Consider the following 23,693-nt stretch of genomic DNA (forward strand, 5'->3'; position numbering starts at 1 on the left):
TGGAGGGTGGGTCATTGAATATATTTAAGACAGTGACAGGCATTTTCTAAACTGATAAGGGGTTATGGGGAGCGGGCGGGGAAGTGGAGCCGAGTCCATGATCGGATCAGTCATGATCGTATTAAATGGCGGAGCAGGCTCGAGGGGCCGTATGGCCAACTCCTGCTCCTATTTCTTATGATCGCATGTAGGTTTGATTCTGCTGAGTAGAAGCCCAACCTACTCAACCTTTCCTCATAAGTCAACCCCCTCATCCCCGGAATCAACCGAGTGAACCCTCTCTGAACTGCCTCGAAAGCAAGTAGCAGGATCAGTGAACAGTACAGCACTGAAGGAGGCCATTCGGCCCATCTTTTGAAGAGCAGCCGAGTCAGTCCCACTCCCCCCCTGCTCTTTCCCCATATCCCTACTATTTTTCTCCTTCTGGATCTTTTGCCAAACACCTTAAATCTGTGTCTCTCTGGTTAGCGACCCTTCAGCCAGGGGGAACAGTTTCTCTTCATTTACTCCATCCAAGTCTTTCATGGTTTTGAACACCTCGATCAGATCTCCTCGTGGCCTTCTCTGCTCCAAGGATAACAAGCCCAGCTTCTCCAGTCTCTCCTCGTAACTGCAATCATTCATTTCTGGAACCATTCTGGTCAATCTCTTCTGTACCCTCTTCAAAGCATTCATGCCCTTCCCAAAATCTGACCGCTTTATTACCATTATGGTCTGATTGTGTAAATGGAGCGTCAGTCTACTGGATTGGTTCCTGGGATGAGGGGGGTTGTCCTTTGAGGAGCGATTGAGTAGACTGGGCCTATACTCTCTGGAGTTTAGAAGAATGAGAGATGATCTCATTGAAACATACAATATTCTGAGGGGGCTTGACAGGGTAGATGCAGGGAGGGTGTTTCCCCCGGGCTGGGGAGTCTAGTACCAGGGGTCACACAGTCTCAGGATAAGGGGTCGGCCATTTAGGACTGAGATGAGGAGGAATTTCTTCACTCAGAGCGTGGTGAATCTTTGGAATTTTCTGCCCCAGAGGGCTGTGGAAGCTCAGTCGTTGAGTATATTCAATGCTGAGATCGATAGATTTTTTTTGTCTCTGGGGGGAATCAAGGGATATGGGGATCGGACAGGAAAGTGGAGTTGAGGTCGAAGATCTGCCGTGATCATGTTGAATAACGGAGCAGGCTCGAGGGGCCGAATGGCCGACTCCTGCTCCTAATTCTAATGTTCTTGTGGCGCTTTCACGATATGTCACATCTTTAGGCAACACAACGGAGAGGTTATGCTTGAACTGGTTAGGCCACAGCTGGAGTACTGCGTGCAGTTCTGGGCACCACATTACAGGAAAGATGTGATTACACTGGAGAGGGTGCAGAGGAGATTTACGAGGATGTTTCCGGGACTGTTGAATTTTAGCAAGAAGGAAAGATTGGATAGGCTGGGGTTGTTTTCTTTGGAACAGAGGAGGCTGAGGGGAGACCTGATTGAGGTGTATAAAATTATGAGGGGTCTGGATAGAGTGGATAGGACGGACCTGTTTCCCTTGGCAGAGGGGTCAACAACCAGGGGGCATAGATTTAAAGTAATTGGGGGGAGGTTTAGAGGGGATTTGAGGGGAAATGTCTTCACCCAGAGGGTGGTGGGGGTCTGGAACTCACTGACTGAAAGGGTGGTAGAGGCAGAAACCCTCACCACATTTAAAAAGTACTTGGATGTGCACTTGTAACCTACAGGGCTACGGACCCAGAGCTGGAAAGTGGGATTAGGCTGGGTAGCTCTTGGTCGGCCGGCATGGACACGATGGGCCGAAATGGTCTACTTCCGTGCCGTAAATTTCTGTGATTCTCACAGATGCCAGAGCATGTAATTCGGATAATTTGAATGCAATTCCGTCCCAAATTTAGGTGTGGTACTGAAAGTGTCAGTGCAGACAGGGGGAGGTTTGTGACCTGTTGCTCTCTCATGTCTCTCTCCAACTCTTTTCAGGATCATCCCGTCGACGAGCAAGGCTTTCGTCCTGAAGAACCTGATCTCGGGGGCGGACTACGACCTGTGTGTGCTGGCCATCTACGGCGACACCGTCACCCAGCTGGCGGCCACCAAGGTGGTGGGGTGCAGCCAGTTCGGCACCAAGGAGGAGTACCCGCACTGCCACCTGCTGCATGCCCACTTCCTGGGGGGCACGCTGACCGTCATCGTGGGGGGCATCATCGTGGTCACCCTGCTGGTCTTCACCGTGGCCATGATGGTCAAGTACAAGGTCTGCGGCAGCGGCCAGTCGCCCAAGGTCAGCGACGTGCACTCGCAGACCGCCGCCAGCCAGCCCGTGCCCAACGGCATGCTGCCCCGCAGGAGGGCGGCCGGCCAGGGGTCGGTGCCACCGCCTCCACCCGCCCCCCCCGCCTCCTCGCCGGCCCCGCCCAGCCGGGCCAAGCCCCCGCGGAAACGGCTGCGCTCCAGGCAGCGGGGCGAGGCGGACGGCGGCGACGTGGCGACGGCCGGCGGCGGCCGGGAGCAGGCCAGGCGGGGGCCGGGCTCCGGCACACCGCCGCCGGCACCGCCCACGCCGGCCCTGGCCAAGCGCAGCTGCTCCTTCGACATGGGCGACATCGCGGCCACCACCTGCTACAGCTACGCCAAGCGCTTCAGCGTGATCTGGACTAAGCGCAGCCAGTCCGTGCACGGCATGCTGCTGCAGTACGCTGAGGCCGAGGTGGCCGGGCCCAAGGGGGCCTTCTACAGCTCCGAGGAACTGGAGGAGAGCATCGTCTGAACCCCAGCACGCGCCAGACAAAACAAACTCAAGGGGGGACTGCCAAGGTTGCTCTGCTCCGCTGCCCCCCCCTTGCCAATACTCGTCAAACATCGTGGCGGAGGAGTGGGGGGGGGGGCATCGATTCCCCCCACTCAACTTGGCATCATTTACATCCTCGCCCTGGCCCCTGCCTGGAGGCATTGATCGAGACCATCGCTGCGTGTCCCGGGAGAACCCTGCCCTTTTTTCTCCAAACAGAAGACGTTTCCATTTGACCGGGACAATCGCACGTTACCAGAAGCAGCAACACGTACACTCCAGCATCGAGAACAAGGGACGGGGGCGGGGGGGGGGGGGGGGGGGGGGGTGGGGGGTGACTTCGGAGCGGGGGTGGGGGGGAGGTGCCGCGAGGATGTACAATAACCGGGACTGGGGAAACCACGTGCAATGCAGCCCAACGGGGCAGCTTCCAATGTCTTGGGACTTTCAGTGTCAGGTCAAGGCCGGTTGACCGGCCCCGGAAATATTCGATGGGGCTGGACTGTGGCGAGGGTTGGAGTGCCCAGCACATTACTGTAACATAACACTTGTCAATACACGCTGGGGAACTCGTGTTTCGAGAATGATGCTGTCTTTATTATTTGAATGTTGAGTCCAATGTGTTGTTTTCACACCAATCCAACCGATTTGGTTTTATTCATTTGCCAAAGTTACCGATGTACAAGTTGATTGGAAATGACAGCACTCCCGATATAAATATAATACCAATACCAGCACCAGTCTGAAACCTGCTCAATTGCACTGGACGGATGGAACACTAGGGAGGGGATTGTAACCGTCGGCGTTGGGAGCTCAGATAGTGCCAGTGGGTAACACACTCGCCTCAGAGGGTTGGGAATTCACAGCCCCACTCCTCGAACTTGAGCACATAAATCTAGGCTGATACTCCAGTGCTGAGGGAGGGCCACACTGTCGGAGGGGCGGTAGTGAGGGAGTGCCGCACTGTCAGAGGAGCAGTACTGAAGGAGCGCCACACTGTTGGAGGGGCAGTACTGAGGGGAGCACTGCACTGTTGGAGGGGCGGCACTGAGGGAGTGCCGCACTGTCAGAGGAGCAGTACTGAGGGAGCGCCGCACTGTCGGAGAGGCAGTACTGACGGAGTGCCGCACTGTCGGAGGGGCAGTACTGAGGGAGCGCCGCACTGTCGGAGGGGCAGTACTGAGGGAGCGCCGCACTGTCGGAGAGGCCGTCTTTCAGATGAGACATTAAGAACATAAGAATTAGGAACAGGAGTAGGCCATCTAGCCTCTCGAGCCTGCTCCGCCATTCAACAAGATCATGGCTGATCTGGCCGTGGACTCAGCTCCACTTACCCGCCCTCTCCCCGTAACCCTTAATTCCCTTATTGGTTAAAAATCTATCGATTTGTGACTTGAATACATTCAATGAGCTAGCCTCAACTGCTTCCTTGGGCAGAGAATTCCACAGATTCACAACCCTCTGGGAGAAGAAATTCCTTCTCAACTCGGTTTTAAATTGGCTCCCCCATATTTTGAGGCTGTGCCCCCTAGTTCTAGTCTCCCCGACCAGTGGAAACAACCTCTCTGCCTCTATCTTGTCTATCCCTTTCATTATTTTAAATGTTTCTATAAGATCACCCCTCATCCTTCTGAACTCCAACGAGTAAAGACCCAGTCTACTCAATCTATCATCATAAGGTAACCCTCTCATCTCCGGAATCAGCCTTGTGAATCGTCTCTGTACCCCCTCCAAAGCTAGTATATCCTTCCTTAAGTAAGGTGACCAAAACTGCACACAGTACTCCAGGTGCGGCCTCACCAATACCCTGTACAGTTGCAGAAGGACCTCCCTGCTTTTATACTCCATCCCTCTCGCAATGAAGGCCAACATTCCATTCGCCTTCCTGATTACCTGCTGCACCTGCAAACTAGTTTCATGCACAAGTTTCATGCACAAGGACCCCCAGGTCCCTCTGCACCGCGGCATGTTGTAATTTCTCCCCATTCAAATAATATTCCCTTTTGCTGTTTTTTTTCCCAAGGTGGATGACCTCACACTTTCCGACATTGTATTCCATCTGCCAAACCTTAGCCCATTCGCTTAACCTATCTAAATCTCTTTGCAGCCTCTCTGTGTCCTCTACACAACCCGCTTTCCCACTAATCTTTGTGTCATCTGCAAATTTTGTTGCACTACACTCTGTCCCCTCTTCCAGGTCATCTATGTATATTGTAAACAATTGTGGTCCCAGCATCGATCCCTGTGGCACACCACTAACCACCGATTTCCAACCCGAAAAGGACCCATTTATCCCAACTCTCTGCTTTCTGTTAGCCAGCCAATTCTCTATCCATGCTAATACATTTCCTCTGACTCCGCGTACCTTTATCTTCTGCAGTAACCTTTTGTGTGGCATCTTATCGAATGCCTTTTGAAAATCTAAATACACCACATCCATCGGTACACCTCTATCCACCATGCTCGTTATATCCTCAAAGAATTCCTATAAATTAGTTAAACATGATTTCACCTTCATGAATCCATGCTGCGTCTGCTTGATTGTACTATTCCTATCTAGATGTCCCGCTATTTCTTCCTTAATGATAGTTTCAAGCATTTTCCCCACTACAGATGTTAAACTAACCGGCCTATAGTTACCAGCCTTTTGTTTGCCCCCTTTTTTAAACAGAGGCGTTACATTAGCTGCTTTCCAATCCGCTGGTACCGCCCCAGAGTCCAGAGAATTTTGGTAGATTATAACGAATGCATCTGCCATAACTTCCGCCATCTCTTTTAATACCCTGGGATGCATTTCATCAGGACGAGGGGACTTGTCTACCTTCAGTCCCATTAGCCTGTCCAGCACTACCCCCCTAGTGATAGTGATTGTCTCAAGGTCCTCCCTTCCCACATTCCTGTGACCAGCAATTTTTGGCATGGTTTTTGTGTCTTCCACTGTGAAGACCGAAGCAAAATAATTGTTTAAGGTCTCAGCCATTTCCACATTTCCCATTATTAAATCCCCCTTCTCATCTTCTAAGGGACCAACATTTACTTTAGTCACTCTTTTCCGTTTTAAATATCTGTAAGAGCTTTTACTATCTGTTTTTATGTTTTGCGCAAGTTTACCTTCGTAATCTATCTTTCCTTTCTTTATTGCTTTCTTAGTCATTCTTTGCTGTCGTTTAAAATTTTCCCAATCTTCTATTTTCCCACTAACCTTGGCCACCTTATACGCATTGGTTTTTAATTTGATACTCTCCTTTATTTCCTTGGTTATCCACGACTGGTTATCCCTTCTCTTACCACCCTTCTTTTTCACTGGAATATATTTTTGTTGAGCACTATGAAAGAGCTCCTTAAAAGTCCTCCACTGTTCCTCAATTGTGCCACCGTTTAGTCTGTGTTTCCAGTCTACTTTAGCCAACTCTTCCCTCATCCCACTGTAGTCCCCTTTGTTTAAGCATAGTACGCTCGTTTGAGACACTACTTCCTCACCCTCAATCTGTATTACAAATTCAACCATACTGTGATCACTCATTCCGAGAGGATCTTTTACTAGGAGATCGTTTATTATTCCTGTCTCATTACACAGGACCAGATCTAAGATAGCTTGCTCCCTTGTAGGTTCTGTAACATACTGTTCTAAGAAACAATCCTGTATGCATTCTATGAATTCCTCCTCCAGGCTACCCTGTGCGATTTGATTTGACCAATCGATATGTAGGTTAAAATCCCCCATGATTACTGCCATTCCTTTTTCACATGCCTCCATTATTCCCTTGATTATTGCCCGCCCCACCGTGAAGTTATTACTTGGGGGCCTATAAACTACACCCACCGGTGACTTTTTCCCCTTACTATCTCTAATCTCCACCCACAATGATTCAACATTTTGTTCATTCGAGCCAATATCGTCTCTCACAACTGCCCTGATATCATCCTTTATTAACAGAGCTACCCCACCTCCTTTCCCTTCTTGTCTATCTTTCCGAATCGTCAGATACCCTTGTATGTTTAATTCCCAGTCTTGGCCACCCTGTAATGGCCAACAATAAATACTCATTTGTAATGATTTGTGCCGACAACTCATTTACTTTATTTCGAAAGCTGCGTGCGTTTAGGGAGAGTGTTTTAATACTAGTTTTTAAACCATGATTTTTAGTTTTGACCCCTCCTGCAGCCCCTTTATATTCAGTGGCCCTTTTTGTTTTTTGCCTTGGGTTTCTCTGCTCTCCACTTTTACTCATCTCCTTTCTGTCTTTTGCTTTTGTCTTTTTGTTTCCCTCTGTCTCTCTGCATTGGTTCCCATCCCCCTGCCATATTAGTTTAACTCCTCCCCAACAGCACTAGCAAACACTCCCCCGAGGACATTGGTTCTGGTCCTGCCCAGGTGCAGACCGTCCGGTTTGTACTGGTCCCACCTCCCCCAGAACCGGTTCCAATGCCCCAGGAATTTGAATCCCTCCCTGCTGCACCACTGCTCAAGCCACGTATTCATCTGAGCTATCCTGTGATTCCTACTCTGACTAGCACGTGGCACTGGTAGCAATCCCGAGATTACTACTTTTGAGGTCCTACGTTTTAATTTAGCTCCTAGCTCCTTAAATTCGTCTCGTAGGACCTCATCCCGTTTTTTACCTATATCGTTGGTACCTATGTGTACCACGACAACTGGCTGTTCACCCTCCATTTTCAGAATGTCCTGCACCCGCTCCGAGACATCCTTGACCCTTGCACCAGGGAGGCAACATACCATCCTGGAGTCTCGGTTGCGGCCGCAGAAACGCCTATCTATTCCCCTTACAATTGAATCCCCTATCACTATCGCTCTCCCACTCTTTTTCCTGCCCTCCTGTGCAGCAGAGCCAGCCACGGTGCCATGAACTTGGCTGCTGCTGCCCTCCCCTGGTCAGTCATCCCCCTCAACAGTACTCAAAACGGTGTATCTGTTTTGCAGGGGGATGACCGCAGGGGACCCCTGCACTACCTTCCTTGCACTGCTCTTCCTGCTGGTCTTCCATTCCCTAGCTGGCTGTGGACCCTTCACCTGCGGTAAGACCAACTCGCTACACGTGCTACACCGAGGTCCCTCTGCTCTCTCAGGTGGAAATAAAAGATCCCACAGCACTGTTTCGAAGAAGAACAGCGGAGTTGTCCCCGGTGTCCTGGGCCAATATTTATCCCTTAATCAACATAACAAAAACTGGTTATATGGATCATTATCATATTGCTGTTTGTGGGAGCTTGCTGTGCGCAAATTGGCTGCCGCGTTTCCCACATTCCAACAGTGACTGCGCTCCAAGAGTATTTAATTGGCTGTAAAGCGCTTTGGGACGTCCGGTGGTCGTGAAAGGCGCTATAGAAATGCAAGTCGTTTTTCTTTGTGATTGAAAATAACAGCCATAAATATAGCAATATAATCACCTGTCTAAAACCGGTTCAACTCCACTGGACGGCTGGAACACGTGGGAGGGGATTGTAACAATGGGCGTAGAGATGTGAGATCACTCAGATATTAACTGAAAGTCCGTGGCCCCCCTAGGATTCCGCAAGAAGGTTTGAAGGGTCCGTCAAAATAGCGCTAATCATACTTCTCCTTGGTTCTTCAATGAAACCAACTGAAATCCAGATGTAGCCTCGTCAATCAATTAGCCAATCGGGTTATCTCTAACATCTGAACCCTCCCTCACATTTAACCAATAGGCACTCTTCTTTCATCCGTTGTCTCAATCCGCCGCACTCCTGACCAATGGTCGCTGGCTAACTCGGCAGCCAATCTGGTGGCTCGGTTTATTCGGTGCGCTGGGCAGGCGATGGCAAGCCAATCAGCGCCGCGATTACAGGTGGGTGTGGGGTCGTGGGGGGGTTGCTGTGGTGCTCGAGACACAGCGGGGCTGGCTGACCCGGGGCAGAGAGAGATACACCAGGGCTGGGCCGACAGGTTATCACCAGCAGCGTGGGGAAGCTCGCGGATTTGCCTCGATTCGTTCGGTAAGGAGCGGGGAGCCAGTGATCAGCAGAAAGAATGGGAGAGCTTCCTCGTCACACCCACGCTCTCCAGTGGATGCCAGTAACGCTGGGGTATAGGGTCTGCTTCCGGTCATATCCTGTGTCAGTTTGTCCCTGGCTTGACAACAACTCGTATTTATATAGCAGCTTTAACGGAGTGAAACGTCCCAAGGTGTTTGACAGAAGATTAAAAGGTTCACACCGAGCATAAGTAGAAATTAGCGCAGCTGACCAAATCCTTGGTCAAACAGGGAGGTTTTAAGAAGGCAAGAGAGGTCGAGAGGCAGGGAGGTTTAGGGAGGGAGTTCCAGAGCTTGGGGCACAGGCAACTGAAGGCACGGCCACCAATGGTGGAGCGATTATAATCAGGAAGGCAGAATTAGAGGAGCGCAGACATCTCGGGGGGTTGTGGGGCAGGAGGAGATTACAGAGATAGGGAGGGGCGAGGGCCATGGAGGGATTTGTAAACACGGATGGGAATTTTGAAATCGAGGCATTGCTTAACCGGGAGCCAATGTAGGTCAGCGAACACAGCTGGGTGAGCGGGACTCGGTGCGAGTTAGGACACGGGGCAGCCGAGTTTTGGATCGCCTCTAGTTTATGTGGGGTAGAATGTGGGAGGCCAGCCAGGAGTGCGTTGGACTAGTCAAGACTGGAGGTAACAAGGGTATGGATGAGGGCTTCAGCAGCGGATGAGCTGAGGCAAGGGTGGAGATGGGCGATGTTACGGAGGTGGGAATAGGTGCTCTTAGTTATGCTGCGGATATGTGGTTGAAAGCTCATTTCGGGGTCAAATATGACCCCGAGGTTGCGAACAGTCTGGTTGAACCTCAGACAGGAGTTGGGGAGAGGGATGGAGTCAGTGGCTGGGGAACGGGGTTTGTGGTGGGGACCGAAAACAATGGCTTAGGCCTTCCCAATATTCAATTGACGGTCATGGAAACATAAAAATTGCCACAATTTTTTTCTCTTCATTTAGTTACGGGATGTGGGAGATGCTGGCAAGCAGAGACTGCTCATCCCTAATTATCCTTAAGTGAGTGGCTCGCTGGGCCATTTCAGAGGGCTGTTACAAGTCGACCACATTGCTGAGTGTCTGGAGTCACATATCAGCCAGACCGGGTAAGGGTGGCAGATTTCCTTCCCGAAAGGACATCAGTGAACCAGTTGGGTTTTTATGACAAACCAGTAGTTTCATGCTCACTGTTACTGATACTAACTTTTTAATTCCAGTTTTATTTATCAACTGAATTTAAATTCCCCGTGGTGGCTTTTGAACTCGCGTCCCCAGATCGTTAGTCCGGGCCTCTGGATTTACTCGTCCAGTAACACAACCGCTAGACTAACGATCCCCTAATTTCCAGTTGGAGCTTAAAGGCCAATATTTATCCAACATCACAAAAACAGATTATCTGGATCATTATCTCATTGCTGTGTGTGGGAGCTTGCTGTGCGTAAATTGGCTGCCACGATTCCCACATTACAATAGTGACTACACGCCAAAAGTATTTCATTGGCGCTTTGACACGTCCGATAGTCGTGAAAGGCGCTATATAAATGCAAGTCTGTCTTTCCTTTCTTGTAAAGGGGGTGGGGTTAATATGAGGAGAGACTGGATCAACTGGGCCTGTATTCACTGGAGTTTAGAAGGATGAGAGGGGCTCTCATAGAAACGTATAAAATTCTGACGGGACTGGACAGGTTAGATGCGGGAAGAAGTTCCCGATGTTGGGGAAGTCCAGAACCAGGGGTCATAGGATAAGGGGTAGGCCATTTAGGACTGAGATGAGGAGAAACTTCTTCACTCAGAGAGTTGTTAACCTGTGGAATTCCCTACCGCAGAGAGTTGTTGATGCCAGTTCATTGGATATATTCAAGAGGGAGTTAGATATGGCCCTTGCGGCTAAAGGGATCAAGGAGTATGGAGAGAAAGCAGGAAAGGGGTACTGAGGGAATGATCAGCCATGATCATGTTGAATGGTGGTGCAGGCTCGAAGGGCCGAATGGCCTACTCCTGCACCTATTTTCTATGTTTCTATGATTGGGATTTCTCTTCCTAATTCGTGACATTAGGTAATTAAAAAAAAATAAATATATATGTTTATTTGTATAACTATTTATTTACAGAAAATATACGTGTGTCACAGGGGGTCGGTGGAATTTGTATAACGTGGGAGGGGGGCCTCACGAACAAAACGGTTGAGAAGCCCTGACTCTCAACGTACAGACATGACAGGTAGCTGGTTTATGAAGCCTGCCCCACAATTCACGATGGCCGGAGCCTTGTGATTAACCACCTCTTACTCTCTCCCCTCGGCCCATGTAATCCTCCTTGGAGAGGCAAAATACACAGAGCGAAAACCCCAGGGCCAAAAATGGAAAATACATGTTCAGTGTCAGCTGTGCCTCAGTGGGTATCCCTCTTTCCCGCCTCTGAGTCAGAAGGTTGTGGGTTCAGATCCCACTCCAGACTCGAGCACAAAAATCCAGGGACACACCAGTGCAGTGCTCAGGGAGTGCCGCACTGTCGGAGGGGCAGTACTGAGGGAGCGCCGCACTGTCGGAGGGGCAGTACTGAGGGAGCGCCGCACTGTCGGAGGGGCAGTACTGAGGGAGCGCCGCACTGTCGGAGGGGCAGTACTGAGGGAGCGCCGCACTGTCGGAGGGGCAGTACTGAGGGAGCGCCGCACTGTCGGAGGGGCAGTACTGAGGGAGCACCGCACTGTCGGAGGAGCAGTACTGAGGGAGCGCCGCACTGTCGGAGGGGCAGTACTGAGGGAGCACCGCACTGTCGGAGGAGCAGTGGTGAGGGAGCGCCGCACTGTCGGAGAGGTAGTACTGAGGGAGCACCGCACTGTCGGAGGGGCAGTGGTGAGGGAGCGCCGCACTGTCGGAGAGGTAGTACTGAGGGAGTGCCGCACTGTCGGAGGTGCTGTCTTTCGGATGAGACGTTAAACCGAGGCCCCGACTGCCCTCTCAGGTGGATGTAAAAGATCCCACAGCCACTATTTCGAAGAAGAGCAGGGGAGTTCTCCTCTGTGTCCTGGCTAATAATTATCACTAAAACAGAGTGAGCCCATCCCCCTCAGAGTGGTCACTCTCACATTGTGGGAGCTTGCTGTGCACAAATTGGCTGCCCGTTCCCCACATTACAACAGTGACTACACTCCAAAAGTACTTCATTGGATGTAAAGCGCTTTGGGATGTCTGGTGGTTGTGATAGGCGCTATATAAATGCAAATCTTCCTTTTCTTTTGGAAAGTTCCTCTCCGACCCGTTCAGGTGACGGAAACCAGTCCAGCAGATCGCACGGACCAAGTTTATCCATCAAGACAATTAGCTTCTCCACAGGGCGATCTGGGCCCCAGTCAGAAAGCGGTCCAGCTCTCTCTCTGTCTCTCCCTCTCTGTCTTTGTCTCTCTGTCTCCGTTTCTCTCTCTGCCTTGCTCTCTCTCTCTCTCTCTTTCTCTCTCTCTCCCTGTGTGTCTCTCTCTCTGTCTCTGTCTCACTCCCTCTCTTTCTGCCCCTCTCTGTCTCTCTCCCTCTCTCTCTGCCCCTCTTCCTGTCTCTCTCTCTCTCTCTCACTCACTGTCTGTCTCTCTCACTCTGACTCTCTGTCACTCTCTCGCTCTGTCTCTCTCTCTCTCTGTCCCCCTCCCTCTCTCTGTCTCTCTGCCCCTCTCTCTGTCTCTCCCTCTCTCTGTCTCTTTCTCTATCTTTGTCTCTCTCTCTCTTTCACTCACTGTCTGTCTCTCTCACTCTGTCTCTCTCTCCCTCTGTTTCTCTCTCTCTCTCTGTCTTTCTCTCCCTCTGTTTCTCTCTGTGTCTCTCTCCCTCTCTCTCTCTCTGCCCCTTTCTCTGTCTCTCTCCCTGTGTCTCTCTCTCGCTCTCTCTCTCTCTCTCCCTTGGGCAGACAGTCACACCACACCAGCCGGCAACACCTCCCACAGGCTCTCTATCCTCTTGGAAAAGATCCAGCCTATTCCTCGTTCTGCATAGTTGAAATGCTTGTCCCTTGGTCCTTCCCCGCCGTCCTTCCATCATTGGAGTCTGGACTCCAATCCAAGCCTTGGTCAGGGAGTGGAAACGCAAGTCTCTGGGGAGAGCGAGGTTTTGAGTTTGGGCCAAGAGCCACAAGCAGGTACAGCAAGTGATCAGGAAGGCCAATGATATCTTGGCCTTTATTGCAAAGGGGATGGAGTATAAAAGCAGGGAAGTCTTGCTGCAGTTATACAGGGTATTGATGAGGCCACACCTGGAGTACTGCGTGCAGTTTTGGTTTCCATATTTACGGAAGGATATACTTGCTTTGGAGGCAGTTCAGAGAAGGTTCATTCGATTGATTCCTGGGATGAGGGGGTTGACTTATGAGGAAAGGTTGAGTAGGTTGGGCCTCTACACATTGGAGTTCAGAAGAATGAGAGGTGATCTTATCGAAATGTATAAGATTATGAGGGGGCTTGACAAGGTGGATGCAGAGAGGATGTTTCCACTGATGGGGAGACTGGAACTAGAGGGCATGATCTTAGAATAAGGGGCCGCCCATTTAAAACTGAGATGAGGAGAAATTTCTTCTCTCAGAGGGTTATAAATCTGTGGAATTCCCTGCCTCAGAGAGCTGTGGCGACTGGGACATTGAATAAATTTAAGACAGAGATAGACAGTTTCTTAACCGATAAGGGGATAAGGGGTTATGGGGAGCGGGCGGGGAAGTGGAGCTGAGTCCATGATCAGATCAACCATGATCGTATTAAAAGGCGGAGCAGGCTCGAGGGGCCAAATGGCCGACTCCAGCTCCTATTTCTTATGTTCTTACAAGCGGCTATTAGAACGGCCAGCTTGCTCAAAGTTGCCACGGGGACGACTGGTGTGGGCACACTGGAAGTCCCTTTGATTCTGAGGGGTGTTCACTGCGGAACACAATCAGGGCGTGTTACTCTGCCTCCGGGAGCCGGTGCCAGGTGTGAAGGGGAACGGGTTTCTTGATCCCCCAGCTTCAGACCCAAATACAGCGCAGCCAGGAGTCTGGTGTAAAAACTGACACACAGCATGTTTCCCTCCACGTGATGTGAGTGGTCCATAGAACCTGCAGCATAGAAACAGGCCATTCGGCCCAACTGGTTTATGCCGGTGTTTATGCTCCACACATAAGAGCAGGAGTCGGCCATTCGGCCCCTCGAGCCTGCTCCGCCATTCAATACGATCACGGCTGATCTGATCATGGACTCAGCTCCACTTTCCCGCCCGCTCCCCATAACCCTTCATTCCCTTAATATCCAAAAATCTATCGATCTCAGCCTTGAATACACTCAACTACTGAACCTCCACAGCCCTCTGGGGCAGAGAATTCCAAAGATTCACCACCCTCTGAGTGAAGAAATTCCTCCTCATCTCAGTCCTAAATGGCCGACCCCTTATCCTGAGACTGTGACCTCTGGTTCTAGACTCCCCAGCCCGGGGGAAACACACTCCCTGCATCTACCCTGTCAAGCCCTGTAAGAATTGTGTATGTTTCAATGAGATCACCTCTCATTCTTCTAAACTCCAGAGAATATCGGCCCAGTCTGCTCAATCTCTCCTCATAGGACAATCCCCCCATCCCAGGAATCAGTCTGGTGAACCTTCGTTGTACTCCCTCAATGGCAAGTATATCCTTCCTTAGGTAAGAAGACCCAAACTGTACACAATACTCCAGGTGTGGTCTCACCAGGGCCCGGTATAATCGCAGTAAGACGTCTTTACTCTTATACTCAAATCCTCCTGTAATAAAGGCCAACATACCATTTGCTTTCTGAATTGCCTCCTGTACCTGCAGGTTAACTTTCAGTGATTGGTGGACAAGGGCCCCCAGGTCCCTCTGAAAACATTTCCCAATCTCTCACCGTTTAAAAAATACTCTGCTTTTCTATTTTTCCTACCAAAGTGGCTAACTTCACATTTCTCCACATTATATTCCATTTGCCGTGTCCTTGCCCACTCACTGACTATATCCCCTTGCAGCCTCTTTGCATCCTCCTCACAACTTACATTCCCACCGAGCTTTGTATCACGAGCCTCCCTTTTGTTTTATTCGTTCCTGGGATGTGGGCATCGCTGGCAAGGCCCAGCATTTATTGCCCATCCCTAATTGCCCCGTGAGAAGGTGATGGTGAGCCGCCATCTTGAACCGCTGCAGTCCGTGTGGTGAAGGTGCTCCCACAGTGCTCCTACCCCTCTCCATCTCACCCCATCACCAAAACCTTCTGTTCCTTTCTCTCCCATGTGTTTATCCAGCTTCCCCTTAAGCCCATCTACATTGGTGTAACTCTGCCAGTGCTATTACATTAGAAGCCAGCAGGAGGGGTAAGGAGATATTAATAAAAATTACACAGAGTGTCCCACACAGAAACAGGCCATTGGGCCCCACCGCTCGGTGCCGGTGTTTATGCTCCACACCAGCCCCCTCCCACCCCTCTCCATCTCACCCCATCACCATATCCCTCTATTCCTTTCTCCCTCATGTGTTTATCCAGCTTCCCCTTAAATACATCGATACTATTCACCTCAACCCCTCCCTGTGGCAGCGAGTTCCACATTCTCACCGCTCTCTGGGTAAAGAAGTTTCTCCTGAATTCCCCATTGGATTTATCAGTGACTGTCTGATATTGATGGCCCTTAGTTCTGGTCTCTCCTACAAGTGGAAACATCTTCTCTACGTCTACCCTATCGAACCCCTTCACAATTTTTAAGAGCTCTATGAGGTCGCCCCTCAGCCTTCCCTTTGGTGCGAGTCTCGGAACAAAGGGATCTGGGAGAACAAATACACCAATCACTAAACATTGCGACACAGGTTAGCAAGGCCATAAAACAAGCAAACCCAGCACTAGGGTTTATTTCTAATGGGATAGAATTGATAAGTAGGGAAGTTATGCTAAACCTGAATCGAACCTTGGTTAGACCGCACTTGGAGCACTGTGTACAGTTCTGGTCGCCATATTATAAAAAGGATATCGAGGCACTGGAGAGGGTGCCGAGAAGATTTACAAGGATGATACCAGAAATGTGAGGGTATACATATCAGGAAAGGATGAGGTCTCTTTTCTCTTGAAAAAAGACAACTGAGGGGTGACCTAATAGAGGTCTTTAAAATGATGAAAGGTTTTGATAGAGTGGATACAGAGAGAATGTTTCCACTTGTGGGGGAGACCATAACTAGAGGCCATCAATATAAGATAGTCACCCAGAAATCCAATGGGGAATTCAGGAGAAACTTCTTTACCCAGAGAGGGGTGAGAATGTGGAACTCGCTGCCACAGGGAGGGGTTGAGGCGAATAGTATCGATGTATTTAAGGGGAAGCTGGATAAACACATGAGGGGGAAGTGAATAGAGGGTTATGCCGATAGATTTAGATGAGGAAAGACGGGAAGAGGCTCGAGTGGAGAATAAACGCCGGTACGGACTGGTTGGGTCGAACGGCCTGTTTCTGGGCCGTATAGCCGATGTTATCCTGAGTAATCCTCTGTAATCTTTTCTCGAGAAAAGAGCCCTGGCCTGTTCAGACTTTCCTGGTCGTTATAACCGCCCAGTTCTGGTTTCAGCACTGTATCACGGATGAGAGAATTTTAATTTTGCTGTTTGGTGGATCAGAATAAACAGGTTTTATCCATTATGGAAGTAATCCGTGGACGCTGAAATTAAAATCCACCAGATACGTCAGTCTTTGTCAAATCCCTGATTCCGTTCCACGTCCATGGCTGTTATAATCCGTGTGGAGTTTGAGTTCAGCAGAAGTGCTATGAAGTTTGATCTGCAAGTATTAATGTGGCGTCCAGTGTTGGGGGTGTAACGTGACCCCCTCATGAGTTCCAGACTGTCCCCACGGCCGAGGCAGCAACTAACTGAGTTCAATCACAATCCCTTGCAATTATCTAGTTTAGAGAGGCCCCTCATGGTGACAATTCTCTTTTCTAAGCGACCAAAACTCAAATGAGCAAAGACACGCAGAATCACAGAGTGATACAGCACAGGAGGAGGCCACTGGGCCCATCGAGCCTGTGCTGGCTCTGTGACAGAGCGATCCAATCAGTCCCACTCTCCCCTGCTCTTTCCCCACAGCCCGGCAAATGTTTCCTTTTCAAGTATTTATCCAATTCCCCGCTTGAAAGTCATTATTGAATCTGCTCCCACCGCCCTTTCAGGCAGCGCGTTCCCGATCACAACAACTCGCTGCGCAAAAACATTCTCCCCATCTCCCCCTCTGGTTCCATCGCCGATTATCGTCAATCTGTGTCCCTCTGGTTACCGACCCTCCTGCCCCTGGCAATAAGTAAATCCTAATTTACTCTATCAAAATCCATCGTGATTCTGAACACCTCGATTAAATCTCCTCTTAACCTGCTGTGCTCTGAGGAGAACAATCCCAGCTTGACCACGAAACTGAAGTCCCTGATCCCTGGAACCATTCTGGTCAATCTCCTCTGCATCCTCTCCAAGGCCGTCACATCCTTCCTAAAGTGCGGGGCCCAGAATTGGACACAATACTCCAGCTGAATATTGCAACGTTCAGTCAGGACAGGTTGGGGCTGAAGTTGCCCCAAATGGGGCGCACGTTCCGATTTAGTCGATGATTTTGCGCCCCGCTGATTAGAGCGATTCTGCCGTCTCTTTGTGTGTGTGAATGTGTCCGGGAGGTGTTTCGGGCGGAAGTGGGTCAGGAGCGGGATGGACGTCGGTCGGTGTCTTCAGCGCCACGCTGAGCACGTCACCACGATGCGGATGTGCCGTGTCACGCTAAAGCGTCGCAAAGTCCGCCCCCCCCCCCCCACTCAGTTAAAGGGGAGGGGCCGCTGCGAGCTCTGCAGCCACGTTAGTGTCGCCCACTGGGCCATCAGGGAGGGTCTCAGCCGGGCCAGCGGTCCGGTACCCGGGTGTGGGGGGGGGGGGGGGGTGGGAGGGCTGCCTGTTGGCGGACCGGTCGAACTCATGGCCGCCATTGCCGGGCCCGCTTCAGAGTCGGCTGACAATTATAATAAAATGGCGGCCGCGTCATTGCGCCCTCCCCTTTACGGGCAGACGCGCCCCCCCCCCGCACCCCCCCAGTCACATACACAGCGCCCCAATGGGGAAAGCTGTCGAGGGCGCCCAGCGGAGGCTGACCCGCTCCCGCGGGGCGATCTCACACGCGGGGCAGAAAGGAGATGGCTGCTGGGTGGGCGCGAGGCCCGACTGGGGGGCGGGAACAGGGGCAGGGTGGTACACCTTCTCCGCCCGCAAAAGGGACGAGGGCAGTGCCCCGATTAACGCCCTCTTTGGTTCGACTGAGCGGCAACTCCCTTCCGCCCCGTTACCGCCGCTCTGAGGAAAAAGGGGCAATTTTGGCCCCCGTCGAGTCCTCTGACCCCGAGAGTACTGAGCATGCACTGTAACCGGTCAATGTGCTCAACACCAGGGCTCAGATCAAGCACCTAACAGAGGGCTCAAGTTTCCCCAATGCATTTTTTTTAGCGTACTGGAAGAGTTACGCCCGATTTTTTGGGGGCTAAGTACGCCAAAAAAAAAGATTCTAAGTTTCCCCGTTGGATCTCTTCATTTTATCGTGGCCTAACGCGGCCTTTAGTTTTGCGGGTGGAGCCTTGATCTGCGCCAGAAAGATCGGGCTGCCGTGGTAACCAGGGACACAATATGGGCTGAGCCAACTCCCAAAACATTAAAAGAATTGAAAAACACATGCATTCGTTATAATCTACCAAAATTCTCTGGACTCTGGGGAGGTACCAGCGGATTGGAAAGCAGCTAATGTAATGCCTCTGTTTAAAAAAGGGGGCAGACAAAAGGCAGGTAACTATAGGCCGGTTAGTTTAACATCTGTAGTGTGGAAAATGCTTGAAACTATCATTAAGGAAGAAATAGCGGGACATCTGGATAGGAATAGTACAATCAAGCAGACGCAGCATGGATTCATGAAGGGGAAATCATGTTTAAATAATTTACTAGAATTCTTTGAGGATATAACGAGCATGGTGGATAGAGGTGTACCGATGGATGTGGTGTATTTACATTTCCAAAAGGCATTCGATAAGGTGCCACACAAAAGGTTACTGCAGAAGATAAAGGTAAGCGGAGTCAGAGGAAATGTATTAGCATGGATAGAGAATTGGCTGGCGAACAGAAAGCAGAGAGTTGGGATAAATGGGTCCTTTTCGGGTTGGAAATCGGTGGTTAGTGGTGTGCCACAGGGATCGGTGCTGGGACCACAACTGTTTACAATATACGTAGATGACCTGGAAGAGGGGACAGAGTGCAGTGCAACAAAATTTGCAGACGACACAAAGATTAGTGGGAAAGCGGGTTGTGTAGAGGACACAGAGGCTGCAAAGAGATTTAGATAGGTTAAACGAATGGGCGAAGGTTTGGCAAATGGAATACAATGTCGGAAAGTGTGAGGTCATCCACGTTGGGAAAAAAAACAGTAAAAGGGAATATTATTTGAATGGGGAGAAATTACAACTTGCTGAGGTGCAGAGGGACCTGGGTGTCCTTGTGCATGAATCCCAAAAAGTTAGTTTGCAGGTGCAGCAGGTAATCAGGAAGGTGAATGGAATGTTAGCCTTCATTGCGAGAGGGATGGAGTACAAAAGCAGGGAGGTCCTGCTGCAACTGTATAGGGTATTGGTGAGGCCGCACCTGGAGTACTGCGTGCTTAAGGAAGGATATACTGGCTTTGGAGGGGGTACAGAGACGATTCACTGGGCTGATTCCGGAGATGAGGGGGTTACCTTATGATGATAGATTGAGTAGACTGGGTCTTTACTTGTTGGAGTTCAGAAGGATGAGGGGTGATCTTATAGAAACATTTAAAATCATGAAAGAGATAGACAAGATAGAGGTAGAGAGGTTGTTTCCACTGGTAGGGGAGACTAGAACTAGGGGGCACAGCCTCAAAATACGGGGGAGCCAATTTAAAACCGAGTTGGGAAGGAATTTCTTCTCCCAGAGGGTTGTGAATCTATGGAATTCTCTGCCCAAGGAAGCAGTTGAGGCTTGCTCATTGAATGTATTCAAGTCACAGATAGATAGATTTTTAACCAATAAGGGAATTAAGGGTTACGGGGAGAGGACGGGTAAGTGGAGCTGAGTCCACGGCCAGATCAGCCATGATCTTATTGAATGGCGGAGCAGGCTCGAGGGGCTAGATGGCCTACTCCTGTTCCTAATTATTATGTTCTTATGTTCTTATTACAAAGCTACAATTCTTTCAGTGTGTCTGGGCATCTGCTACACCGATTTCCTTAACTCTAAGGATGGTTTTTCTTCAGAGGCCACACACGCTGGCCTAAGCACAACTGGAGTAACTCTTAGTCGGCCAAACTTCCCTAAATGGCCACAATTGGCATAGGTGGCAGGTTACCACATCAGTGGTGGGGAAAATGATTAAAGATGAAATAGCAGCGCATTTGGAAAGCAGTGACAGGATCGGTCCAAGTCAGCATGGATTTATCAAAGGGAAATCACGCTTGACAATTCTTCTGGAATTCTTTGAGGATGTAACGAGTAGAGTGGACAAGGGAGAACCAGTGGATGTGGTGTATTTGGACTTTCAAAAGACTTTTAACAAGGGCCCAAACAAGAGATTGGTGTGCAAAATTAAAGCACATGGTATTGGGGGTAATGTACTGACGTGGATAGAGAACTGGTTGGCAGACAGGAAGCCAAGAGTCGGGATAAATGGTTCCTTTTCAGAATGGCAGGCAGTGACCAGTGAGGTACCGCAGGGTTCAGTGCTGGGACCCCAGCTATTTACAATACCCCAGTGATTTAGACGAAGGAATTGAGTGTAATATCTCCAAGTTTGCAGATGACACTAAGCTCGGTGGCAGTGTGAGCTGTGAGGAGAATGCTAAGAGGCTGCAGGGTGACTTGGACAGGTGAGGTGAGTGGGCAAATGCATGGTAGATGCAGTATAATGTGGATAAATGTGAGGTTATCCACTTTGTGGCAAAAACAGGAAGACAGAGTATTATCTGAATGGTGACAGATTAGGAAAAGGGGAGGTGCAACGAAACCTGGGTGTCATGGTACATCAGTCATTGAAAGTTGGCATGCAGGTACAGCAGGCGGTGAAGAAGGCAAATGGCATGTTGGCCTTCATCGCGAGAGGATTTGAGTATAGGAGCAGGGAGGTCTTACTGATGTTGGAGAGGGCCTTGGTGAGGCCACACCTGGAATACTGTGTTCAGTTTTGGTCTCCTCATCTGAGGAAGGACATTCTTGCTATTGAGGGAGTGCAGCGAAGGTTCACCAGACTGATTCCTGGGATGAAGAAAGACTGGATCGACTAGGCTTATATTCACTGGAGTTTAGAAGAATGAGAGGGGATCTCATAGAAACATATAAAATACTGACGGGATTGGACAGGTTAGATGCAGGAAGAATGTTCCCGATGTTGGGGAAGTCCAGAACCAGGGGTCACAGTCTAAGGATAAGGGGTAAGCCATTTAGGACCGAGATGAGGAGAAACTTCTTCACTCGGAGAATTGTGAACCTGTGGAATTCTCTACCGCAGAGAGTTGTTGAGGCCAGTTCGTTGGTTATATTCAAGAGGGAGTTAGATATGGCCCTTACGGCTCAAGGGATCAAGGAGTATGGAGAGAAAGCAGGAATGGGATACTGAAGTTGCATGATGAGCCATGATCATATTGAATGGTGGTGCAGGCTCGAAGGGCTGAATGGCCTACTCCTGCACCTATTTTCTATGTTTCTATGTTACACCCCGCAAAATCAGACCTAAAAAAATCGTAACTGAGTTACACTGGTGCAAATTGATTGGGGAAACTGGTTCTTCAATTTGGGCCAAAAAGAGCCAAAAACGGGGCAGGTCACTGAGGAAAATTCGAGCGTGGACTGGATCGGTGGGCTTGCAGCCGGCTCCTACAACTTCCTGAATACCATTTGATTTTAGTTTTGAAGCCACGGCCTTGCATAGAAACATAGAAACATAGAAAATAGGTGCAGGAGTAGGCCATTCAGCCCTTCTAGCCTGCACCGCCATTCAATGAGTTCATGGCTGAACAGGAAACTTCAGTACCCCCTTCCTGCTTTCTCGCCATACCCCTTGATCCCCCGAGTAGTAAGGACTTCATCTAACTCCCTTTTGAATATATTTAGTGAATTGGCCTCAACTACTTTCTGTGGTAGAGAATTCCACAGGTTCACCACTCTCTGGGTGAAGAAGTTTCTCCTTATCTCGGTCCTAAATGGCTTACCCCTTATCCTTAGACTGTGACCCCCTGGTTCTGGACTTCCCCAACATTGGGAACATTCTTCCTGCATCCAACCTGTCCAAACCCGTCAGAATTTTAAACGTTTCTATGAGGTCCCCTCTCACTCTTCTGAACTCCAGTGAATACAAGCCCAGTTGATCCAGTCTTTCTTGATAGGTCAGTCCCACCATCCCGGGAATCAGTCTGGTGAATCTTCGCTGCACTCCCTCAATAGCAAGAATGTCCTTCCTCAAGTTAGGAGACCAAAACTGTACACAATACTCCAGGTGTGGCCTCACCAAGGCCCTGTACAACTGTAGCAACACCTCCCTGCCCCTGTACTCAAATCCCCTCGCTATGAAGGCCAACATGCCATTTGCTTTCTTAACCGCCTGCTGTACCTGCATGCCAACCTTCAATGACTGATGTACCATGACACCCAGGTCTCGTTGCACCTTCCCTTTTCCTAATCTGTCACCATTCAGATAATAGTCTGTCTTTCTGTTTTTACCACCAAAGTGGATAACCTCACATTTATCCACATTATACTTCATCTGCCACACATTTGCCCACTCACCTAACCTATCCAAGTCACTCTGCAGCCTCATAGCATCCTCCTCGCAGCTCACACTGCCACCAACTTAGTGTCATCCGCAAATTTGGAGATACTACATTTAATCCCCTCGTCTAAATCATAAATGTACATTGTAAACAGCTGGGGCCCCAGCACAGAACCCTGCGGTACCCCACTAGTCACTGCCTGCCATTCCGAAAAGTACCCATTTACTCCTACTCTTTGCTTCCTGTCTGACAACCAGTTCTCAATCCACGTCAGCACACGACCCCCAATCCCATGTGCTTTAACTTTGCACATTAATCTCCTGTGTGGGACCTTGTCGAAAGCCTTCTGAAAGTCCAAATATACCACATCAACTGGTACTCCTTTGTCCACTTTATTGGAAACATCCTCAAAAAATTCCAGAAGATTTGTCAAGCATGATCTCCCTTTCACAAATCCATGCTGACTTGGACCTATCATGTCACCATTTTCCAAATGCGCTGCTATGACATCCTTAATAATTGATTCCATCATTTTACCCACTACTGAGGTCAGGCTGACCGGTCTATAATTCCCTGCTTTCTCTCTCCCTCCTTTTTTAAAAAGTGGGGTTACATTGGCTACCCTCCACTCGATAGGAACTGATCCAGAGTCAATGGAATGTTGGAAAATGACTGTCAATGCATCCGCTATTTCCAAGGCCACCTCCTTAAGTACTCTGGGATGCAGTCCATCAGGCCCTGGGGATTTATCGGCCTTCAATCCCATCAATTTCCCCAACACAATTTCCCGACTAATAAAGATTTCCCTCAGTTCCTCCTCCTTACTAGACCCTCTGACCACTTTTATATCCGGAAGGTTGTTTGTGTCCTCCTTAGTGAATACTGAACCAAAGTACTTGTTCAATTGGTCTGCCATTTCTTTGTTCCCCGTTATGGCTTCCCCTGATTCTGACTGCAGGGGACCTACGTTTGTCTTTACTAACCTTTTTCTCTTTACATACCTATAGAAACTTTTGCAATCCGCCTTAATGTTCCCTGCAAGCTTCTTCTCGTACTCCATTTTCCCTGCCCTAATCAAACCCTTTGTCCTCCTCTGCTGAGTTCTAAATT

General features: G+C 49.7%; 2 protein-coding genes across 2 annotated transcripts in view; one reads left to right on the top strand and one right to left on the bottom strand.

Annotated features, from left to right (window-relative positions):
• Positions 1-3,078, top strand: part of lrfn4a (leucine rich repeat and fibronectin type III domain containing 4a) — a 29,732-nt gene extending 26,654 nt beyond the window's left edge. The window contains exon 3 of the mRNA XM_070867977.1: positions 1,981-3,078. Coding sequence (XP_070724078.1) covers positions 1,981-2,767 — 787 coding nt within the window. The 3' untranslated portion in view covers positions 2,768-3,078. The remainder of the gene's footprint in view (positions 1-1,980) is intronic.
• The window catches only part of LOC139239369 (pyruvate carboxylase, mitochondrial-like), a 1,004,568-nt gene that overhangs the window by 585,315 nt on the left and 395,560 nt on the right, over positions 1-23,693 (bottom strand). The gene's annotated exons all lie outside the window — the stretch shown is intronic.

The sequence above is a fragment of the Pristiophorus japonicus genome, chromosome 27, assembly GCF_044704955.1.
Source record: "Pristiophorus japonicus isolate sPriJap1 chromosome 27, sPriJap1.hap1, whole genome shotgun sequence".
In the NCBI taxonomy this organism is placed as follows: Eukaryota; Metazoa; Chordata; class Chondrichthyes; family Pristiophoridae; genus Pristiophorus; species Pristiophorus japonicus.